This window comes from Mirounga angustirostris, unplaced genomic scaffold, assembly GCF_029215605.1.
Source record: "Mirounga angustirostris isolate CCGP_5_RB_7025 unplaced genomic scaffold, mMirAng1.0.hap1 SCAF_4, whole genome shotgun sequence".
In the NCBI taxonomy this organism is placed as follows: domain Eukaryota; kingdom Metazoa; phylum Chordata; class Mammalia; order Carnivora; family Phocidae; genus Mirounga; species Mirounga angustirostris.
Genome location: NW_026991712.1, coordinates 29,511,132 through 29,536,728, shown reverse-complemented (window position 1 = coordinate 29,536,728; position 25,597 = coordinate 29,511,132). Strand labels below are relative to the sequence as shown.

Genomic DNA, 25,597 nt, shown 5'->3' with positions numbered 1-25,597 from the left:
TTTTTAACACATTTCATTTTTTGTTGCCAAAATGTTGTTATCATTGTTACTATAAATATCACTCATGGCCTTATTTATTGGGAGTCTCTTGATTCTCTCTGATTTTTTGACTCTCACTTTTTCAGAGAAAAACCCCCACCTTTTCCACCCATGACAGGTAGCTCCATTTGTCAAAGAGGCCCCATTCATTTTACTTTCCTTGTCTACATCTTGTGGAGTGTGTATTATATAAAACAATAACAATCATATTCATAATTAATAAACTTAACTTAGCTATAGCTTTTGTTTGTTTTATTGCTTAGCTATCTGCATTGAATTAAACAGAGATGGAAGAGATACAAATTTAATAATTTGCATAGTGCCCTCCAGTCCCTGTTAACTCCAGCCTCAAAAGGATAATATTGATTACACACACTGTTGCTGTCTTCTTTACTTTTGTTCTATGTTCCTCCATCTATACCCTGTCCTTCAAACAGTTCCCTCTTTTGCTTTTTTAATGTATCCTTGCTCTTTCTATTTCAGTACAGGTATCACATCTGGGGCCCTCTTTGCTTCTGGCCCTTACACCTCCTCCATTCTGCCGCAGCCTGTGTTAGGCTCTCCTCCATGTTGCATGACACCCTAGATATCTCTATCATTGTCTTTTTATTTGCTGTGTCTTTTTCTCATGAGTTTCTCATGAGATAATAAGGAATTATCTGTTCTTGTCCTCATATTTTCATTGTTTTGCACAGTACCTGTCAAACAGATGTTCAGTACATATTTGATGAATGCATAAATCAATGACACTGATATTTATATTTATCATTTTTAAAACTTTAAAATGCAAGTTTAGTTGTTTTGTTTATTTATAAAATATTTTTTTCTGGTCCTGTGTTATTCTTGAAAGACTTACAGGTAGTTATTTCTCTTAAAACTGTGAAAAAAGTTATCAGGAGCTATATTTTATAATTCATGTGGCCATGGTGAGATTTTTTTTTTTCCTAATCTCCACTATCCCTCTATCTCTTAACATACAAATCTTATGAATGAGACAGAGTAAAGGACTTTAGGCTGGGTAAAGATTAGGATTCCCTGCTGGCTTGTAATTATCAGAATCTGGATGGTTATTTATTTGAATGAAATGATGCATACATTGTGTACATCAAAAGTAAAGCATATGTGATTGTTAGAGGAATGTTTGAATTCCCCAGTGGGATGTCATGGGGTATGTTTATAAACTCCCACTAAGCAGTAGTTCTACAATGGAATTTCACTGGCATTGAGATAATAATTTGCACAGTCAAATTACCTTCTTTACAAAAACCCAGGGAATCATGAGGGCCTAATCCTTTATTAATGTCAACCCATAGGCTGCAAGAAAGCGTAAGATTGCCATTCGAAAAGCTCAGGGGAAAAATGTGGAGGCCATTCGGGAACTGAATGAGTATCTGGAACAGTGAGTGTCTTACAAGAGGATTGTGTTTTGTTATTCTGATAAATCTTTTTTAATTAAAATGGAATTTGCATTTGATTTTCCTTTTTGCCTCCATGCTGTTCATTTACAGAATATCTACACACTTTTTTTCCCCCCCTTTTCCTCTCACCAGATTTGTTGGTGACCAAGAAGCTTGGCATGAACTTGCAGAACTATATATCAATGAACATGAGTAAGTTGTAAATTTTAGTAGGAGTGCAGTTTTTATCACTATTATGTAAGTTCAGAAGACTTGGTTTCTGAAAGTTCGGTGAGAGGATATGAATCATGTCATTTTAAATGAAAAAAATAAATAAATGAAAAATCATCAGTTTGTTGTCTATAATATGTGAATTGCTTTAATTAGGTCATTTGTGTTTTGCTAAATTATTTTTGTTTGAGAGATAAGTTTTTTTTTCAAATACAGATGGATTCCTTGGAATTAGAAAGGTCTGCATTTGCTGAGCTAAGGCTATTTTTAGTGGTTCAAAATTGTGAATTTTTAGAGTCTAAATTGTTCTAATATACAAAGAGTATTATACTCCCTGCTGTTTAAAAATTCTGTCAATTGTATGCATTTATTAGCCTTCGTATTAAGAGAATCAACTCTTCCAAAGTAGAAGCATTCTGTTGCCTGGGTAAAAGACCAGGAATGATCAAGAATGTTGAATGCTGTAGGAACTTGCTTATTGGATATTTAATGTTTTTGTTAGCTTTTTTATTGATGCAGTGACAGGAGGAAATCCCAGTGTGAGAGGATTAGCCTCGTCTTAGTGCAAGTTTTCTAATATTGCAGCGTTAATGCTAAACTCCATCTACAGGCAGGATTTTTTTTTTTCCCCTTAGTTCTTCTAAATCTGAAGTATATCACATTGTTTCGTTTCTTCTTTCTGAGGGAATAGAATCAGATTCTCATGTGCATATTCTTACTGTGTATGAATAGTTAACCTCATTCTCATACTACAAATAGCTGATGCAGGAAATAAGATAGAATGAAGACACTATGTCTTAGCTTTGCCCAGGGCTATATGTGTAATGTGAAATGGAGAATTAAGGTAGTTATCTGCGTATTTCTAGTAAAACCAGAGGCTAAAATAAAAGTAATAGCTGTGATTTAATGAATATGTACTGTATTGTGGGAACTATTCTTCAGTTCTCTTCTGTGCTCTGGCTGTCAGAATCTTTTTTTTTTTTTTTCCATTAGGAAATTATTTCCTGAATCACGGACATATTAGATGTATGTATGCTTATATGATCACATATGTAAACGTACTCAGGATTCTCTTATGTATGTGAGAGTGGTAGGGCATTTGGCTTAAATGGTGATGTTTCCATTTTTCATAGCTTTTTTCCAAAATTTATTTTTATTTTTATTCTGGTATAGTTAACATACAGTGTTATATTAGTTCAGGTGTTCCATTTTTCATAGCTTTAAAGTCAACATTTGTAAAGTATATAGTATATAATTTAAATAACATGAAACTGAGTTTTTGGAGTGCAGTAAAACAATTAACATTAGTTTTATTTTGTCCCTAAAACAGATGACAGTTATTTAAAATGGTTTTGTGCCTTTTGAAGATGGTGTGATTAAAAGCTTTAAAAAACATTTCAGAATAATCAAAGAATTTTTTTAATTAAAGAGATACCTAATGAAGAAAATTTGGAAAACACAATAAAGAGTAAAGACCAAATTGAGTGTAGTTGCATCATCTTAACTTATCTACAGTTTATATTTTTTTCTTCAGTACCTCTTGAAACAGAAACCTAAGATAGAATTATCTTTTATAGTTTATGATTTTCACTTAGTTATGTTTTGACAGACATTCCTTATCACAATAAATATTTCACTATGTGATTTTAATGGCTTTATATTATTCCATCTTATTAATGTACTCTAGTGTTCTTAATCAGTTTCCTAGGGGAATAGAAAGCTTGTTTTTTTTTTCTTTTCTTTTTTTTTCATTTTTACTATAATTCTGTATTAATTATTTTGTTTCCTTGGACTAAATTCTTAGAAGTAGAATCACTTGATTATATGATATGCACATTTTTAGTGGTTTTGATAAATCATTTCTAGTTCTTCGCTGGAAAGGTAACATCAGTTTACTCTCACATCAGCAGTTATTAACATCCCCTTAACACTGGGTGCTATCATTCTTTTTAGTCTGTAAATTTTGTTAGGTGAAAATTGGTTACAACTTTTAAAAAATTTTAATAGCTCTTTATATAAATGATATGAACCTTTGCCTTGTCAAATATATCCTTGTTATATGTCTTTTTAATATTGATTTTTTAACTTATAGAAACGTCATATTTTTATATAGTCAGATATATCAGTTTTTATTGCTTTATGTCCTCTAAGAACTACATAAATATATCACCTCTGTTTTCTTTCTTCTTTCTCAGTTTTATTTTTTTTGCATATGTTTCTAATAGTTTTATATTTAGTTCTAAAATAGGCCATACTTTATTTTTAACCTATAATTAAATTTATTACTATTATTTGCTTCGCCTTGTAATTGCCACATTCAGTTTTGCTTTGAGTTTCTAAAGAGTTCACTGAGATAGAGTTGAATGTATACTTAAGAGAAATGACCTGAAAAATCCCAAGAAATCAAGAAATAAAAAGACAAAAAAGCACTTGAAAAGTAATTTCCTTTTAGGGGAAATGATAATTGTGTTCAACCTCTTCTTTTATCTTGTATCACAAAACTTTTTTTGGTCTTGAAGCTAGTTATTTACAAAATGACCTCCCATTTATTTTTTCTAATTGAACACAGAGGGAATATTCAGGTTTAGGGTGAGTGGAAATAAATATCTCCAGATTTTTTGAAACTATATGAAAATCAGAATCTGTTCATTTAATTCCTTTAACCTATTTGGGCAAGTCATTGTAGTAGGTAGGGTTTTTTCACTTTACTGTTTGTTTGTTTTTGGCAAAGAGGTAAGTTACTGTGGGATGTCAGTTTTGTGGGCACAGTGGCAAAATGTAGCAGTTTAGGAGTTGTGAGATCTATTTTTCATTTTGGCATTCTTTTTGCATAAGAATAAGTAGGAATAAGCTCTTTTAAATGTAATAGGTCATAGGCAGCATTGCTACTATAGATCTAGAATTTTTACTTCAAATAAATTTCCAAAGTAGAATGTTCATATAAGTCTATTCATTGTTGTTACAGGGATTAAAGAGGATATAGAATTCTGCCACGTGCTTTTTTTTAAATATCTTTAAGTTTCTTTTATTTAAATTTGCTTCTGATTTGTAAATTCTGGTTTCTATTTAGTGATTGCAGTGATATATATCACATTATTTGACCATATTGAGACATTTTACTTGTTCTAAGTATAAAAAATTAGTTAAGATGTGTACATTAGTACTACCAATATTATAAATAAAAATATGTATTTTGAACAAAGACACTTTTTTTATTTGATTTGTAGTTAAAACGATGTTCTATCAGCAAGGAGCAATTAATAATATAAATTAATTATGATTGTGACTGTGGTTCCTTTTTGTAGGTTCAGCCTTACTATAAAATTCTATAACAAACGGAATTATCAAAATCCTACAAGGAAAAATCATAATGTTGATAAAACAATGTAGGGATAGATATGTAACCTACACAAATGCTTTTGTAAGGAACAGAAGAACTTTGAAACTTTATTTAGTTATTGACTCTAACATACTAATACTAGTAGTTATTTTAAATAGATTCAAATAATCTTAATTCTCTAATCATTGAGGCATTGTATGTAATGAATTAACTTTTTTATGCATTTGAAATGGAATTGGCTATGTATCCCATTTTTGGGAGAATTGAGAAAATGGTCACTCTAGTCACTTTCCATATGGTTTAAATACTCTTGAGTGAACCTCTGTTGGAGAAAACTGTATTGGACCATCTTCTCCTTTTAGCTCTAAGTTTATTTGGTTCTTTATCCACAAAATTAGTTTGATTTTATACTTTGTAAAATTGGAAGCAAGGGATCCTCTTCTGTATGTGATACTGAATAATTTCTGAGAAAAATATCTTGGCATTTATTTTTCAGTAGAAACTCATACCTGCCTATTTTATCTTACTTTATTTTGTATAAAAACCAGAGTCACAGTTGTGCTCAACCCATTTAAATCTGTAAGAACATTTATTCTTAGCATTAATATGAATTTTTGCATCACTTCAGTAAAAGGAACATATTTAGAAGGAACTGTCTTTCTGATAAAGTTGAGTGTTTAAGGTAGAGACCACTTTCTTCTTTTATAGAATGATAAATATATATCAGATAGGTAGTTGTAATACTTTTGTTCTAGACATCTATTCAGTCATTTGTTCAGGCATTTATTATATACCTATCACATGTCAGGAACCAGTGCGAGGTTTTGGGTATAAAAATGAAAAAGGCTAAATAGCTGTATGATCCTTGATAACAGTGTGTATATATACATCTAAAATGCTATGATTTTTGGTAATCTATAGGGTGTTTTTGGATTCTCAGGCCCTTTGGGTTTGATTGTTGTACCCATTTTTATGTTACATTGATCTCTTCATCACTGCCATCATTACCACGGTTTTTCACTGAGTGGAGTATGTAGGGGCAGTATGCACAGTGGTTAAGAGCAGGCTGTCTGCAGTGGCACAGCCTAGGTTTCAGTTTGCATCTGTGTGCCTTTTCAACTATAAAATGGTGATAATTTCCTACTTCCCAGGGTTTTGGTAGGATTAAATGAATTAATATATATAACACACCTAGAGAAGTGCATGATACATAATGAGCACTAATAATACAAGTTAGCTGTTATTAGTACACGTTATGTGAAACTGCAGGATGTATATTTTGAAAAGTAAGTATATCAGACTTAGTGTAAAGACAGGTAGCTTTGTGTGTTGGTGATAAATGCCAAAAATAACTGTAGGTAGCCTTTTTGTGTTGGCTACTGTCGTCACCTTTCACTGGAAATAAATTTTACAACACCTTTGTTCTTTAGGATTTCCTATAAATAGTGGCGATATTCGCATTGCTTTAAACTTATAAAATACATCTAGGGGAATTACAGTCATGTGGTGTAAAACCATTTTTCCAGAGCCCTTTGTAGCAGTCCTCTCCTCAGGTTTTTAGCAAGATGTTTGTTTCTTTACCACATGATGAAATAGTAGTAGAGTGCATATCAAAACCACTAACTTGATCTATTTTTCATGGGTTTAAAAATTTATAACTTCATTAGATTTCATATTGGCAAACAAGTAATGAAAAGTCTTTATAATAGAATGTTGGTAGATAGGTGTCAATAAAGGATTTTTGTGAATAGATAGTATTTAATAAAATGTTTATTTCCTCTTTACACTTTAGCTATTTGAGTATTTTATTCAGTGATCAATGGACTTGAAGTTATTTTATATGTAACCTGATCCAAGGTTGTGAAGTCTGTGTTGTGAATAATGTTTGGATGTCATAATAGTGACCCAGTTTTAAGGATGTAGTATCTACTGATTGTTCATAGGCTGCCTCAGAATTTAAGCCTTTGTTATTTGTATTTAAGAATTCAGCATAGCAAGTATATTATTACTGAAGCTTTTAAATTTGGGGAATAAAATGTCTAACATCACTAAAATTGTTTTAAAATTATTTTCCAGCATTGCTTTAAATTATTTTTAATTATTTTTATTCTAGCTAAGATGGTATATGTGACTTCTAAAATTGATTTCTCCTCTTCATACTTTTCAGCTATGCTAAAGCAGCCTTTTGTTTAGAGGAGCTAATGATGACTAATCCACACAACCACTTATACTGTCAGCAGTATGCTGAAGTAAGTGCTTTCAAAAACAACAGTTGCATATGATTTTATTTTTGTTGGTGTTAGGTATTATTTTGGAACTAAGAATATGTCCTTAATGTGAGGCACATATATAAATATTTAAGACATCTGATGAAAACTGACTATAGGTGTAAAAGCTTTACATTTTTAATATTATAGTGGGAATATGGCTTTAAAAATAAAAGTGCTTACTTAAAAGAGTGAATTCTTTGTATTTTTTATTGTATATTTTCTTTCCTAATCATGAATTAATGATGCCACAGTTGTCACCATTTAATGGCTTCTGAGGCATTTACAATGATTATGATTTTTAAATCCATATTCTAGGAAATTCATATTAAGATCAATATTTTTAGAAGTAAGAAGTATTTATCTTACTATTAAGAATAGTAATACAATTGAATGCTGTAAGGTTAGAAGCATTTCATTAATAATGAATGTCAAGGTGACTAGAAAAGGGCAACTCAGTATGTAAGTATAGATTTAGAATGCTACTAATAGAAAATATAAAGTCGTGAGGCATTAGCAAGGCAGCTGAAAAAGAAATTATATTGGCTTTTTTATTGACAACATTTTGTTTTAAAAAGTACTCTGTGATCTTAATGTTCATAGAATAGGTTTTTCAGGGAGGTTATGCTTTAAAATTTTAGCTTTAACAACTTTAAGATGAATTCTTTTAACATCTTGCATTTGTTTACAGAATATCTGTTTCAATTACTAATGCCTATGGTATGATGAAACATGCTATATTTCAAAGTAGTAAAATAAACAGTTTTCAGCACTCTGCAATTTTTAACAGGTTAAATATACCCAGGGTGGACTTGAAAACCTCGAACTTTCAAGAAAGTATTTTGCTCAGGCACTGAAACTGAACAACAGAAATATGAGAGCTTTGTTTGGGCTTTACATGGTGAGTAGAGGTGCATGTTTAATGTTATTTTACGAAGTCTGTCATTTAAAGTCCATTAACTATCCCATCCAGTCACTTCCCTCTTGTTTGTATTTTGTTGATAAGCATATTTTTTTCCTCTCGTTAAATATGAGCAATAGTTTGTAAGGCAGTTTTATTTTTAAATGTTAATACATCCTATTTGACATTTTATTATAAAATATCTTCTATTGTATCAGAATTTAAATCTGCCTTTTTATTAAATAGGAACAGATACAAAACCATAATTTGTATCTTAATTGTTTTGATATTCTTGGGTTTATGCCCAACATTATTTTGTATTTCTTACCTGAAATTATAATTGTATGACATAGTTTTAAACTATGCAATAAAAGACATTAGCAAAAAAAATCTCTACTGTCAAATTAAAATTTTTTTATGGTACAGAAAAGAGCTTGGAAATTGTGGTAAGCATGTAATTAAATATTTCTATGGTTTATGTATGCCAAATGACGAGTTTAGAAAAGTCAATTAACAAGAGCTATGGGAAATAGAGGAAGAATTTGCTGAGCTTTAAAATATACATAAAATAAGCCCCTCCCTACAATCAGAAAACCTCTTTTTAATAGGCCAGTTCTTTGAAATTTTAATTTATCCTGGTCTTTTCAAGGACTTTTGGATGAATGTCTTGTCGGGGATCAGTGAAAAAGAATCAATTGCAGAAATAGAGGCAGGAAGAAATATAAATGAAATAATTTTTAGGAAAGGAATGGCAAAATATGATTAGAAAATAGTTCAAAGGAATTTCAAGAAATTTTTCCTGGATCTACCAGTGCCAACTGTAGTAGGTTAGAGGTACAGTATAGTAGTGGTGTTGTCTCTTTTTACCAAATAAATGAAAGATTAATTTAAAAAATGTATAACAATAGATTATTAATGATATTTTATACATAACACTTTATGTGCTGGGCATTGTTTTAAGCTCTTTTTTAATTTTAAATCCTCATATCAACTATTTGAGAAGATACTGTTATTAATACCATTTCACAGAAAGTGAACCTAAGACACAGAGAGGTCTAGTTAATTTGTTGAAAGATGATCACAGACTTACTAAGTGATTGAGCTGGGATATCAGCTCCGTCAGTTGATTCCAGAGTCATTCTCTTAATCACTGCATTTGCTAAAATTCATATGAAAGAGGTGACATTAAAGACATACAGGTGTAAAAATAAGATTTTGGCCAATAAATTCCTAAATTCCTCACTGACAGAGGAGGAGAGAGTGGGAAAGAGCCTGTCACACAGGCTAGGTATAAAAGAAAGGCTTAATTTTTTTTTTTTAAATCACATGGATGAATCTTCTTAAGAATCAGATATATTTAAACATAAGATCAAAGATCTTCCTCTCCCCAGAAATACAATATATGCTTAAAAATTAGTATTTAATTTTGGTTGTTTACAGATTCTTTCATGGATCCTAGATTAACAATCCCTTGTTTAAGTACATTTTTTAAAAGGAGAGGATGGATTGATCAAGTTGCAGTCATTCTAACTGGTGCTGTGCAACATAGTTTGGAAACTCTTGGTAAAGTGAAAAGAGGACTAGATTGGAAATGAGGATCTCTTTCTATTTTTAAGGCTTTCAGTAACTTGCTTTGGTCAAGTCAAATCACTCCTATTGGACTTAAATTTTTTTTTTTACCTGTTAATGTAGGAAATTGGACTAAATTATTTTTGAGATTCCTTCTTACATCAATATTCAATAATTCTATAATTCTGACATAGGAAAGCTGAAGTAATATAGTAATAAAGAACTAGAAATAGTAATTTAATAACAATAATAATGACCTTCAATATTCTACAGTATTTAAGTGATATTCTACAGTATTTAGGTATTTAATTTTACCATTAACAGTTGTGGTAGATAACTAATAAAATAAATTTAGGTATTTAAGATGCTCTTTCTCTTTTTGTCACTTTATTCTATATTTTAAACTATATTTTCATTTTTAAACACTAATATCATTCCACTTTATTTTTAAAATTGTTTTGGTACTCTTTGTTATCGCATTGCAAATATGACCCTTACTTTTTTTTATTATTATTATTATCTTGGCTAGAAAAAAGGAATTTTGTTTTTGATGTTTCTTTTTTGTTTTTAGTCGGCAAGTCATATTGCTTCTAATCCAAAAGCAAGTGCAAAAACAAAAAAGGACAACATGAAATATGCTAGTTGGGCAGCTAGTCAAATAAACAGAGCTTATCAGGTCAGTATTGATAATTTTATATTATCATATAGGTCAGTTAATATATTTCTTAGTTGTTTTTGTTTCAGCAAACTACAAAGCCAAATGTCTATCATTGGACTTTTATGTCTTTTGGTCTTAATCAAATGTGTTTTAATTGTGTAGGACACAACTTGTAGGATCACTTATTTTTTTTCTTTTTTCAAAAGAAGTCCGTTACCCTGTTATGATTCCATAAGTAGCCTTACTATCTGGAAATTTCAGTAGTGAGCATTTGGCAAATAAAAAGTAATTCTAAAAATCCAGAAAAGGTAAATTGTGCAGTGTATTTCAGAAGCAGATTGGGTGTGTAACATATTATTAATTAGAGTATCTCAGGTAATTAAAAGGGAGGAAGAAAAGCCTAAATGTAAACTAGCCAGACTATATAAAAAAGTTTTTGTACTCTGCTTACATGTCAGATCTTAACTGAAACTTCTTCCCTCATTTCTTCATTTTCTGAAGCTTGTCCCTAGGAGATTCTTCAGGAAGAGCTCATGGCAAAATAATATCTTCTTACATCTTGCATGTTTATAAACTTATTTCTCTGTAGTCTTTATATTTGAGGGATAGTTTGGCTTTTTATACAACCTTTAGCTTATATTTACTTAAGTATTTTTTTTTTTTTAAAGATTTTATTTATTTATTTGAGAGAGAGAATGAGATAGAGAGCATGAGAGGGGGGAGGGCCAGAGAGAGAGGCAGACTCCCTGCTGAGCAGGGAGCCCGACGTGGGACTCGATCCCGGGACTCCAGGATCATGACCTGAGCCGAAGGCAGTCGCTTAACCAACTGAGCCACCCAGGCGCCCTTTACTTAAGTATTTTAAACATATTGTTCCATTGTGTTTTAGGATAAAATATTGCTGTTAAGAAGTCTTATTCCATCCTGATTTTCTTTCCCTAAGTGACTTAGACTGTTTGTCCGGATGTCCAAAGGAATTTTTTTCTTTATCATTAAAATCTAGTAGTTTTACTACAGTATGTTTTGTTGATTGTTATTGGGTCAGTTTTCCCAAATGCACAGTAGACCCATTTAATATGTAAATTTAATCCTCTTTTAATCTGAGAAGAGTTGCTTTGTGTTAAATATTTTTTCTGTTTGATAGCCCAAGGTTTTTTTTCAGGTCTCTAATTATAAGTTTATTAGATTTCCTTCCTTTCTCACCTCTTTCCTCTGTCATTCATTTTCTTTCAAATCTTTTTCTGTTATTTTCTGTATTAATTTTTTATGGAGTTAATCATATTCTCTTTTTGTTTTTGCTGTTCTCCTTGTTTAAATCAGATAGTTTTTATTAGGGGAAGGTTTTTGTGGAGTGAGGGCATCGGAGATAGGATAACTTTCCTAACTTGTCTTTTTATGGCTTCCTTTTTGTTATAGAGAATTTAAATACGACCTTTCTGTATACACAGTCTTTCTCAGAACTAGTCTGGTTCAGAAAGATTTTGTCTTCAGCCTTCTGTTCTACTCTTAGAGCTCTATAGATCTTGAATTTTGAGGTGTTGCTCTCAGCTTGAAATACTGCATTTTGTTATTTTATTTTATTCTGGGATTTGCTGCCTGTGGACATCACTACCTTCCTCTCATCTACTCCTTTCCCTTATCTGAACCATCTCTCCCTTTTCCCCCTAGTGTTTCTGCCCTGTTTTGGTTTCAGTTTCTGGTGATTATCCTTCAGTGTGAGGTTTTTTTCCTCCTGGAAGAGAGTGTTTGCTGGACATTTTAGAGATTTTGAGGTTGTAGACTGTTAGACTTGTTTAACGTCACATTTGATTTGGAGCTTTTGAGACTGTCCTGGTTTTGCAGGCCATTTGCAGATTCATCAATTCACACTTTTTTCATTTCTGAGGCTTGTAGAGTAGTAGGTTGTCCATCCTACCATATATACTCCTATCATACAGCCATTGATCTTTTGGAGGTCCTGCCACTGTTGGTGAATAAAACCACATTACAGGGTTTTGGAGGATTACCTGTAATGTAGTTTTTTTGAAGATGTTCTCTTTGTTTTCTGTTATTTTGTTTTTCGTGCTTTTTCTTTGTTTTTGTACTCCTGGTTGGAGAAGGTTGGGGAGATTAAAAAAATTCAGTGCCCCATGATCATATTATTTAAAGTAACTTTAGTGTATTTTTATTATGTATAATAGAGGATATTACTTCTGTTGGCATACTGTAAGTCAGAATATTTATAAATATCAGCTAGGCTGTGCTTCTTCAAATGCAGTTAGTTTGAGATAGCACAGATTATACTAGGGTTCCACACATAGTAGGTCTAGAGTGTATGTATATGTGTGTGTGTGATTTAAAGATAAGACTTGGATAATATAAAACTAATGTAATGGTTTGCAGACTACATCCTTGTTTTTAAGATATTTTTGAGAAACAACTAGCTGCTCAGAGAGTGCTTTTTTGACATAGCATGAGTATATTTTTAAAATCAGTTTTTATTACAACATACATAGAAAAAAGAACCCAAGTCATAAATGTACATTTCAATTAATAATACAAGCTAAATGTATCCAAGTCAAGAAATAGAAACATTACAGCACCCCAGAGCCCTCATAGTACATCCTCTTAATTTCTACTCCTGTTAACCTCAGGAGTGTTGATTAATAATCCCATAGTCTTGACTTGTTTTTGAACTTTATGGTATCATAGTATGTATTCATTTTTGTCTAGCCTATTTCACTGTTATGTTTATGACGTTTATCCCTCTTCATGTCTGTAGTTCATTCATTTTCATTGTACTGTAGTCTATTGTATGAACATACTACAATTTATCTAGTCAGTTGTTGATAGGCATTTGGGTTATTTCCTGTTTGGGGCTATTTTGAATAATACTACACTGAATATTGCTGCAATCTTTTGGTGTACATGTACTTCTGATGGGTGTATACCTTTGAGTGGAAATACTGGGTCATAATTTGTTTTCCACATCAGTTGTTTATAGTCTCACCAGCCATGTTTGGTAGTTCTCATAGTTCTACATCTTTATCAATACTTGGTCCTGTCAGTTTTTATAATTATAGCCATTCTGGTGTATGTATAGTGGTATCTCATCGTTTCATTTTGCATCTCCCTGATGACCAGTGAGATTGAACACTTTTTCGTATGTTTATTGGCTATTTGGATATCTCTTTCATGAAGTCTATATTTTTAATTGGTTTATGACTTTTTGTTTTTTAGTTTTCTGATTATGAGCTTTTTGTTATATGTGCAGCAAATTTCTTCACCTTCTTACTTGCAATCTCTCTCAAATGATTTTAATGAATAAAAGTTCTGAAGTGAAATATGTTCATTTATATTCTCCAATGGTTTGTGCTTTTTGTGTTGTTTAAGAAATGAGTTTGCTACTCATAGTCATACAGATAATTTTGTGTGTCTTCAGAGGTTTTTTTCCTTCTACCTTTTGTATTTAGATCCACAATCCATTTGGAATTGATTTCTATGTATGATGTGAAATAAGGGTCAGTTTTCCCCCAAGTAGCTATCTAGAGAGTTTCTGTCCATCTCTGTATTCTGTCATGAGTCCCATTCCTGGAAGCTAGTATCACCGTGTAGGAGTTAAGAGAAGAACACAAATGCTGGGTCTGTATTGTCTACAAAGTTTGGCTCTGACATTTATTATTTATGTGATTTTGGATAAGTTATATACTGTTTCTGGGCCTAGTCTTTCAGCTGCAAGATGGACACAATAGAAATTTTCTGAGGATTAAAGGAGTTAATATGTGATTTTCACTAAATCACAGTAATATTCATTACATTGTTTTTACTAATCACATTCTCCAAGTTTACTTTATGATGCTTTCTGTGTTCATTGCAACTATAACCACCACCACAAGAATAGTTATAAGAGCAGATATTTATAGAAAATTTCTTATGAGCTAGGTACTTTTCCTGTTTTACAAATGAAGAACTTAAAGCATGGAAAGATTAAATAACTTTCCCAAGGTGACAGAGCTGGTTAATGACAGAAGGGTTTTTTTTGTTTGTTTGTTTGTTTTATTCTTATGTTAATCCCCATACATTACATCATTAGTTTTAGATGAAGTGTTCCATGATTCATTGTTTGTGCACAACACCCAGTGCTCCATGCAGAATGTGCCCTCCTCAATACCCACCACCAGGCTAACCCATCCTCCCACCCCCCTCCCCTCTAGAACCCTGTTTGTTTTTCAGAGTCCATCGTCTCTCATGGTTCGTCTACCCCTCCGATTTCCCCCGCTTCATTCTTCCCCTCCCGCTACCTTCTTCTTCTTCTTCTTTTTTTTTCTTAACATATATTGCATTATTTGTTTCAGAGGTACAGATCTGAGATTCAACAGTCTTGCACAATTCACAGCGCTTACCAGAGCACATACCCTCCCCAGTGTCTATCACCCAGTCACCCCATCCCTCCCACCCCACCCCCCACTCCAACAACCTTCAGTTTGATTCCTGCGATTAAGAATTCCTCATATCAGTGAGATCATATGATACATGAATGACAGAAGTTTTTAAACCTAGGGAGTCTGACTCCAGAGTTGATGCTCTGACAGCCACAATATACTGCCTGTATAAAGAAATGTCAGGTATAAATGTATCTGAAGCTATAAATGCAGTTTTTCACTCTCAGTTATTTTCTCATGTGAACAATTGATAGCCTACCCTCACTTGTTTTCTCTTTTCATTTCAGACTTAAAGCTCTGAGTAGTAACTAAATTCAGAGTTTAGTTTTGTTTGTTTTCCTTTCTCCCTGTCTCTTCAGTAATATAAGGCCAGACAAGTATGCCCTTCCCTGCTTTATGAGATGCACCTTATCACTGGACATCAATCAACCTGTCATTTCAGTATTTTAAGCCATTGCTCATAGATCTAAACGCTGTTTTTTAGTAATATTTGCCCTCCCTGCCATTCTTTTTTTTTTTTTTTTTTTAATTTTGCCTTACTAGATCCATTCTATTTACAGACTTAAAAGTCTCCGCATTCTTTGGAAGGAGCTCTAAGAGGGTCACTGGTACTCTTCAGTATTTGAGTTTTGCATCATAAACTCCTTAGTCCACAGTGATGTTTTACCCATCTTTACTGAAGATATGATTTGTCTTCTCTTGACTCTATAGGAAAGGATAGAAAAAAGGACTTTTGCCAGTTTCTATCATTCTAGATACCACTGCAGGAAGATGACACATCTCTCAGTTGGTCTTGTCAGGTTTCTGTATAGCAACTTCCAGTACTCCTCAACTAAACCCATCATGCAAAATTTACTTGCCCCCAGACACCAGTAACAGGTTTTAAATAAAATTTCTTTGTGCTTTTAAAGCTTGTATTTTTCTGTAGAAGTTCTGGGTTCTTTCTGTGAATCAGATTCCATAAATATTTGTATCCATTACCTTTTGCTAACTTAGTGAATTAAAATAACAACTTCTTTGCTTATGATTCTATAGGTAGGCTGTTTGGCTTGGGCTCAGTTGAGTAATTCTGCTCGTCTGGACTGGGCTTATTTATGTTTCTGCACCATGCTAGTGGTTGATGGCCTCACTTAAATATCTGACTTTGGCTGGCTGTCAGCTGGGAGTGCTGGGCCTCGTGTTTCTCATTTAGCAGGCTAACTTGGACTTATTCATGTGGTGATCTCAGGGTTCCAAGAGTAGCAAACAGGCAAACTCCACCGTTTAAGGGCTTTTTGAGTCTCTGTTTGTGTCACATATGGCTAATTTTCCATTGAGCAAAGTAAGTTACATGGTCAACCCAGATTCAGGGGATGTAATACTTCACCTCTTAATGGCAAGAGAAATATGTGGTCATTTGGCAATTTCTTACACTATTGTAAAGCTCCGTATTCCCCACCTTCTATTTTCATTTATTTTGCCTTTTTCTTTTTATCTGCTTTATTGAGGTTTGATTTATAGACAATAACGTGCACATATTTTAAATGCACAGTTGAGTTTTGACAAGTGTATATATACTACTTTCTCACCATCACCCCATTCAAGATATACAGCATTTCTGTCACCCCAGAAAGTCCCTTCTGCTGCTCTGCCGTCAGCCCCTCCTGACATTGCAGACAAGCACTGATATGATTTTTATCACTATAAATTAGTTTGCCTGTACTAGAACTTTATATAAATGAGATCATAGGTTATGTACTCTTTTGTGCCTGGCTTCTTCCACTCAGTATAATGTTTCTGAGATTCATCCATCCAGTGTTCCAATTTATTTATCCTAGTATTTTGTCCACCCATATTATTTTCCACAAATTATGCAAAGGTAAATTTTAGCCCAATTTATCCCAGTTATCACAATGGATAAATTATTGATCTTTGAATTTGATAAACAAGTTTGTATTATTTGAGTATGCTTTCTGGTGTTTTCCCTAAGATCCATAGGGAATTATGAAAGAAGAGTTTTTTTAAACAAAATCTAACTGTATGAAAACAAAAATGCAGGATTTGTGATTAATGTGGAAAGTATAACTTTCAGAGATTGACATTTTAGTAATTAGATAAATTTCTCGGATCTAATTGAGAATTTTATGACTCATGTCTAAGCATATAAACAAGTATAAAGTATAGAATAAATGCTCCTTATTGTAATGTTTTTCTGGGCACTTGTAAATTAGAGAAAATGAGATTTTAAGAACTGGTTTTCCTTCTTTCTTTCTACTTAATAATGAAACAGAATATGGCTACTACTTGCTCTTCAATTAGGTAATTAGTTTAGCATGTTCAGTATAGGCAGGCAAGTTTGATTAATGCTCATGAGAAACTTTAATGTGAACCTACTCACAATAATTTTCCAGATAAATGCTTCTTTAGTACACTGTTAAATTTGTGCTAGCAGTCCATATGTTATTTATGATTGCAGAGGTGATTCTGTTACTATCCTTTTGGGAAATGGAAAATTAAATCATGATTTGAGGGAAAAATAGAATTCCGGCTTAATCAGTTAAATTGCCATATAATTCTGGAATAGACAAAATAATTGCATGTCAGGCAAAATTTGAAGTGATAGATTTGTATTTCCAACTTTCTTTTTATTTGTTCTGACACAAATAAGTTTGGTTTATTCTAAATTGCACTGGTTGTCAGTAGTGTTTACACACAATCTTAGGTGATTTTTTAAAAATTAGCTAATTAAAAAAATCATAGATTTATATTTACTACTATTATGTTTAAGAACAAATCAAGAAAAGTACTGTATTTTAAAATTCTAATTATGACTTCAGCTCTACAGAAATTTTTCATTATTCTGTTTTGCTAATTAAAAAATCAGAGTGAGTGTTACTATGTGGTATCCTATTTTGCTCAGACCCATCAAAGCTTTTTCTTAGAATTAGGCCTTTAAGTATCTGATTAGGACCATTCCTGTTTACTTTGGATAGGCAGTAGTAAAAGAAAAGGCTTTCTGTTCTTGGTAAGTCCTTGTGAAAGTGAATTTATCAACTGGATAATAGGAGTAATAACACACCCCACATCCTTTGGTCACCTTGGGAAATTATGAAAAGGCAGAGTTGTAAATGTTGTGTTGTTATTTACCATATTTTGTAATTATGAATTGTATACTTAACATTTGAATTCCTTGAATTAGTAATGTTTTGTGAAAGGTAAAGTGATCTTGATTCTTATAAGAAGCTTTTCTCTTCCCCTGGCATTTCTTCTAGAAATCCCCTTTATTTACTCTATCAAATCAAGATTCAACCATAGAAGCTAATGGTTTAGGAAGTAGGAGAATCATAATGTTAACCTGCAGCCAAGAAAGGTCAGAGGCAGGTTACCAATTCCTGAAGTCTATTGCTTCTGTGATTTTACCTGTGCTTGATCACTTAATCTTTCTCAACAGGTCATGAGAAGTTTGCCAAATTAAGTTAATTACAAAAGAGAAGGAACACATCATAAATCAAGTGCTAAGTGCTTACGACAGCATTGGTATTTGCAGGGAAGATCAGTCACTTGAAAATGTATTAAGTGCTTAGATGTTAATTTGAAAATACTGTATTTTGCTAATAGCAAATGTTAATCAATACTTTAACCAGGGGCACAGGGAATATAGATATCTATATAATAAACTTTCTCTTACCCCCACAAGGAACATTTATTTAGTTAATCTATAGTATTCAGTGACTGATAAATGATGAGAATTGTCAGTCCAGTTAGAAAACCCATTTTAAAATCATCATGGGATATTCAGCAGTGTTTCTCATACTGATTATGTGCACTATATTGAATTTAATATGCCATGAACTTGCTTTTAAATATGCAAAGATACCATTTTTAATCCATTGTATTTTGTTTTCTTTATAAAATTCAGTCCCAGTTTGATTTTATAAAATAAATTACAACTTCACAAACTAGAAATGCATATTTTAAAACATGTTTACATCATTTTAATATGTAGCAGAGTTTTATTTGACAACTCTTTACTGCAGAAACATATCTTGTCAACTAATAATTACTGAAACATTTTAAAGATTCTGACTTTAAATAATTTTAGAGATGTCTTGCAACTTTAAAATATTTACTAGAAATTACATTTATATTTTACTTTTGTTGAAGTTGTAAATATTTGTTTAGAGGCCTGAGAAGTAGAAATGGTTCACATTTCTATAGAAATATAAATTTCACTTATAAATTATGCTTATTTCATAAACATTTTCTAGTCAAAAGAGGATAATTTTATTTTTTTATTTATTTTTTATTCTTTTTTATTAACATAATGTATTATTTGTTTCAGGGGTACAGGTCTGTGATTCATCAGTCTTACACAATTCACAGAGCTCACCATAGCACATGCCCTCCCCAGTGTCTATCACCCAGCCACCCTATCTCTCCCACCCCCCTCCACTCCAGCAACCCTCAGTTTGTTTCCTGAGATTAAGAGTCTCTTATTGTTTGTCCCCCTCTCTGGTTTCGTCTTATTCATTTTTCCCTCCCTTTCCCTATGATCCTCTGTCTTGTTTCTCAAATTCCTCATATCAGTGAGATCATATGATAATTGTCTTTCTCTGATTGACTTATTTCGCTTAGAATAATACCCTCTAGTTCCATTCACGTCGTTGCAAATGGCAAGATTTCATTTTTTTTGATGGCTGCATAATATTCCATTGTATACATATACCACATCTTTATCCATTCATTTGTTGATGGAATCTAGGCTCTTTCCATATTTTGGCCATTGTGGACATTGCTGCTATAAACATTGCGGTGTAGATGCCCCTTCAGATCACTACATTTGTATCTTTGGGGTAACTGCTGGGTCATAGGGTAGCTCTATTTTTAACTTCTTGAGGAACCTCCATACTGTTTTCCAGAGTGGCTGCACCAGCTTGCATTCCCACCAACACTGTAGGAGGGTTCCGCTTTCTCCACATCCTTGCCAACATCTGTTGTTTCCAGACTTGTTAATTTTAGCTATTCTGACTGATGTGAGGTGGTATCTCATTGAGGTTTTGATTTGTATTTCCCTGATGCCGAGTGATGTTGAGCACTTTTCCATGTGTCTACTGGCCATTTGGATGTCTTCTTTGGAGAAATACCTGTTCATGTCTTCTGCCCATTTCTTGATTGGATTCTTTGTTCTTTGGGTGTTGAGTTTGATGAGTTCTTTATAGATTTTGGATACTAGCCCTTTATCTGATATGTCATTTGCAGATATCTTCTCCCATTCTGTCAGTTGTCTTTTGGTTTTGTTGACTGTTTCCTTTGCTTTGCAAAAGCTTTTTATCTTGATGAAGTCCCAATAGTTCATTTTTGCCCTTGTTTCCCTTGCCTTTGGTGATGTGCCTAGGAAGAAGTTGCTGCAAGTGAGGTCGAAGAGGTTGTTGCCTGTGTTCTCCTCAAGGATTTTGATGGATTCCTGTCTCACATTTAGGTCTTTCATCCATTTTGAGTTTATCTCTGTGTATGGTGTAAGGAAATGGTTCTGGTTTCATTCTTCTACATGTGGCTGTCCAATTTTCTCAGCACCATTTATTGAAGAGACTGTCCTGTTTCCATTGGATATTCTTTCCTGCTTTGTCGAAGATTAGTTGACCATAGAGCTGAGGGTCCATTTCTGGGCTCTCTATTCTGTTCCATTGATCGGTGTGTCTGTTTTTGTACCAGTACCGTACTGTCTTGATGATGACAGCTTTGTAATAGAGCTTGAAGTCCGGAATTGTGATGCCACCAGCTTTGCTTTTCTTTTTCAACATTCCGAAAGAGGAGAGTTTTAAAATCAAGTTTATGTTTTTGTAGGTTATCACACTACTTAAACATTTAAATTGGCCAATTTTGCAGTGAAATCTTAGTATACTTCAACTAAAAGTGAAGCCTTAATGAAAATTTTATTAAAGTCCAAATTTAGAGCATTGATGAAAGAAATTAAAGACAACACAAGCAAAATAGAAGGATATTCCATACTCATGGGTTGGGGGAAAAATATTGTTAAAAGGTGCATACTGCCCAAAGCAGTCTGCAGATTTAATGCAATCCCTATCAAAATACCAATAGCATTTTTCACAGAACTAGAACAAATAATCCTAAATTTGTATGGAACCACAAAAGACCCCAAATAGCCAAAGCAATCTTGAAAAAGAAAAACAAAGCTGGAGGAGGTATCACAATTCTGGACTTCAAATTATACTACAAAGCTTTGGTAATCAAAACAATATGGTACTGGCACAAAAATAGACACAGATCAGTGGAACAGGATAAAAAGCCCAGAAACAAACCCACATTTATATGGTTAATTAATCTTTACCAAAAGAGGCAAGAATATGCAATGGGAAAAAGACAAATCTCTTCAACAAAATGGTGTTGGGAAAACTGGGCAGCCACAGGCAAAATAATGAAATTGGACCATTTTCTTCTACCATAGAGAAAAATAAACTCAAAATGCATTAAAGACCTAAATGTGAGACCTGAAACCATAAAAATCCTGGAAGAGAACATGGGCAGTAATTTCTCTGACATTGGCCATAGCAACATTTTTCTAGATAGGTCTCCAGAGGTAAGGGAAATAAAAGCAAAGAATAAAACGCAAATTCTGTTTTATTGAAAAGAAGATATTTGATTTCTTGCTAGTGATAAAATAGATAATGTTAGCTCTCATTAGCAATGTGAAGGTAAGATTGTGATTTTGAACCTGCCATGAAATTGAACCTAATTGCATTTTTTTTTTTTTTAAATTAGTTTGCAGGTCGAAGTAAGAAGGAAACCAAATACTCTCTTAAGGCAGTCGAAGACATGTTGGAAACACTGCAGATCACCCAGTCTTAAGGTTTCAAACTCTTTCACATTACATTTCACAACTGCACAATTGAACTTACTGGCTTGTGACTACTAAATGCCTAGTGCTATTTATATACTAATTTTTTGTTAAGAGGGCAATTGTAAAGAATGTTTATATAGACCTAAAAATGCCTTTTATTGATAAGCAGGAAGATGGAGAAAGTCCATGGAAGAGAGATTTAACAAGATTCATATTGATTGTACATCATTCTCTTCATAGCACACATATATATCTTCTTTTAAACCACAACCTGATGTAGAAATCCCATAAATAAATCATGTGATTTATTAAACTTGCATTTGAAGATTCTAGATTCTTTTTGTTACACTCAAATAGTGAATATGTTGTTTCAGAATTCAGTTTCTAGTTAACTCCTTTTTGTTTGTGATAAGAAATACAGAGCATGCATTGCTGACAAGCAAAATGTTGGCAAATTATTTTGATTCTCTTTATAGTGTCAAGTTGGATTTTGCTGTGCATTCCAGTAGGCTATTGTTTTATGTGCTATAATGTTATTCTCATAAATCTTGCTTAATAATGTTCAGTAATATCTCTGTAAAATTTTTGTTTTGCCATAGGACATAATTGAGATTTTTACCAATAAAAAGCTCTAAGTTTCATGTATGCTATAATGCTATAATGCTATAACCTTTATGAAAGTTAAATTTATTGAACTTTTAAGTATTTTGCATAAAATAATATTAAAACAGACAATAGGGATGAAAGAGGTTTCAGTAGCTGAGTTATTTTTACTTAGGGAAAATAAAATCTAAACTATGTTTAAGAGCAAATTTTTACAATTCTCATATTTAATTGCCTCCTTGGTAATGATAAGAGCTTCTTTTTCCTTTTTCTCTTTTCATGATAAACAACCATTATACTACCTTCAACAATATTTTGCATGTTTCAGTGGAATAGAAAGAACTTTGAGACACTTTGAGAACTTTATTCAGACACAAATCAGTCATTCAGGGCATGTATTGTTAGTAGTAGTTTGTAATTTACATATACAAATTACATGTTGTATGTATCACATACATGTATAATTACTTAATATAGATAGTTTACAATAGTATACAGAAACTCCTGCATACTTGTCATTGCTGGATTTAGACAAATGGGGTTCATGGAGGACTTGACAACCTGGAAGTATTTAGGAAGAAACTATTGTCAATATCAGTTTTTTAATCTTTTGAATAATTCTGTTAGTATATTATTCTCCATATCTGGTCTCATTCTATTATTTTGCAGTCTTTTTCATTTCATTCTGCCATGAGAAACGAGCAGATGTGAAATAATTCTCCCCATAGAAAGCTAATTCTTATCAACAAATCTTTGTTATCACAGGATGCACTCTTTTTTGCCAGTGAATTTAGTAACCGCATTTTCAACATAATCAGCCACCTCAGATTTATTTTCTATAAAGTGCTCATATATTATTCCACTACTTTCTTATCTCAGTCTCCTATCCATCACTAGGGTAGTGTTTACTTTAGCAATTATATTTGTGTAAGGTAGTGCCTTGTATAACTGTCAGCCTAAGTTTCACTTTATTTTTCTAATTTTAATACCTGCTTGCTAAGAATTTTTTATGAAGTACATTGTTAATGTGTAATTTATAAACCTCAGTTTAAATGTACTGATCATCCTATTGTGGCAGACATTTGCCAACTGCTTTTACTGCCACTTTTTGCTTGTTAAGGTATCTTACATTGTTCAGGTAGGAGCAGAAATCCCTGCTCTTCAAGGAGATAAGGACCTTACCTTACCTCAGCCCTAGGATATGTATCATGATTGACCTAAAACAGAGGTGGTTTCATTCCTTACGGTCTGTGAGATGCCAAGGCAGAACTTTTTTCAGTTAAGGAAATATTCTGTATTTGTGCTGTCCGGTATGGTAGCCACTAACTATAGCTTTTGAGCACTTGAAATATGGCCAGTAGAACTGAGAAATTGAATTTTTAATTTAATTTAATTTTAATTTTAATAGCTGCATGTGACTCAGGGCCACCATCGTGGGTAGTGTGCAAATATCTAAAGTATGGGCATATGACCTATTTAAGGCTAATAAAATGAACAGAAGCCTATTGGGAAGGGTCTTCCTTTCAAATTAAAAAGTCAGAGCTTTGTGAAGTGAGGCTTTTTGCCTCTTTCTCCTTCAGGCCATGAGTGTCAACAACATACTTAGAGATACAACAGCCATCTTACAACTACGAAACAATAAATAGGAGAATAAAAGCTACTTTTCAGAGATGGCCTTGTAGTTGGATTAGAGAGAGCCTGTGTTCCTGATGGCATGTTGAACACCTGAACCAACATGAGCACTTGCCAACCTCTGCACTTATTACATGAGAAAAATAAACTCTTGATTAAGACATTGTTTGGATTTTCTGTTACTTTTGCCATGTATATTTCTGACTAATAAATATCCATCAGCTTTTTTTTTTTTTTTTTTAGTATGCAAAACTCTAAAATTTTGGACATGCTGGGAATGGTGTTTCAAAACGTAATGATTTAAAGTTAAGTAGACAAGTACATACAATAAAAAAAGTAATATCTTGTTGCAACTTAGTATACACTATTTAAGCCAACCTTAACCATAGGATATTACTGACTTGGAAGCAGAGGAGGATGTAGAAAAGATAGAAATGGAAAACCAGTGCTTCAGTATGCTGGGAGCATATAATTTTTATTGGTAAATATTTCAAAGAATCTTTTTTTTTTGATGCCACAATCCATCTATTCTCAAAGTAACTTTATTTTACTTTGTTTCATAGAACTGTAGGATTTTAGAAGAGACTTTAAAGATGAATTAGTTATATTCCATTTTAGGATGAGGAATCAAGGTTCTGAGAAATTAAGCTCTTCTGAGACAGAGCAGGACCAGGATGTCAGGGGTTCCCAAGTCAGTGTTCTTTCTAGTATACTCTGAGGCATATGTCTATTCTGTGATATGTTCTTCCTATTTTAAAATGACAAAAATAAGAGATATATCCAAGGGGCATTGCTTGTTAGAGCAGGGATTAGAATTCAGATTTTCTGACTTGTAAAACAATTTTTTAGTGGAATAATAAAGTCATAATTTCTTTTTAAAGTCATAATTTCATTTTGAATTAAACTGAACTTAAACTAAATTGACCATTTAAGCTATTACTTCATGTAATCATTGTGAGAACTCTTTTAGACTATTTAGAACTACTTCGAACCTCTTTCACTTTGAACCTCTGATGTATCCTATCTCCCTTCTCACTCTTGACAAGTAACCTCTTGTTATAGACTGAATTGTGTCCCCCCAGTATTCATAAGTCAAAATCCTAACCCCCACTACCTCTGAATGTGATTTTATTTGGAGATAGAGTCTTTAAAGTAATAATTAAGGTAAAATTAGGTCATATGGGTGGGCTGTAATCCAATATGATTGGTATCTTTATAAGAAGAGATTAGGACACAGACAACAGAGGAAAAACCATGGGAAGACAAAGAGAAGATTCCCATCTACCAGCCAAGGAGTGATTCCACAGAAGAAACCAACCCTCCTGACACCTTGATCTGGGACTTCTGGCCTTTAGAACTGTGATGAAATAAATTCCTGTTTTTTTAAGACACCCAGTTCTCTGTGTACTTTGTTAAGGCAGCCTAGCAAACTAATAGAGCTCTCCTACTATTTCACAGAGGAAAAACATACCCAGTATCAGACATTTTTGTACCTGATTTCACCTCTTTTTCTCTTACAGTAGAAGCAACTAGCCCTGCCCTTTTCTGAATGATTTCCAATGATTGTCCCCCTCATTTTTTTATACTTAAGCCTTACTTTAGTTTTATGAATTTGCCATACTGCCTTCTGCCATAGAACATCCTGCCTTCCCCAAAATGTCATATCATCTCTTTTCTTCACACTTGTCCTTAAACTATTTT

The 25,597-nt window shown here is 32.8% G+C and overlaps 1 protein-coding gene across 4 annotated transcripts in view; it reads left to right on the top strand.

The window, feature by feature from the left end:
- Positions 1-25,285, top strand: part of EMC2 (ER membrane protein complex subunit 2) — a 47,928-nt gene extending 22,643 nt beyond the window's left edge. For 2 of the 4 annotated variants that reach the window (XM_054512508.2, XM_045896047.3), the window contains exons 6-11: positions 1,353-1,438; positions 1,590-1,649; positions 7,175-7,256; positions 8,065-8,175; positions 10,316-10,420; positions 21,583-21,978. In XM_054512508.2, coding sequence (XP_054368483.1) covers positions 1,353-1,438; positions 1,590-1,649; positions 7,175-7,256; positions 8,065-8,175; positions 10,316-10,420; positions 21,583-21,669 — 531 coding nt within the window. In that variant the 3' untranslated portion in view covers positions 21,670-21,978. Of the gene's footprint in view, positions 1-1,352; positions 1,439-1,589; positions 1,650-7,174; positions 7,257-8,064; positions 8,176-10,315; positions 10,421-21,582; positions 21,979-24,139; positions 24,916-25,116 lie in introns of those variants that run through there. The other 2 variants (XM_054512510.2, XM_064587993.1) reach the window with 2 other exon arrangements.
- The last annotated feature ends 312 nt before the right edge of the window (positions 25,286-25,597 follow it).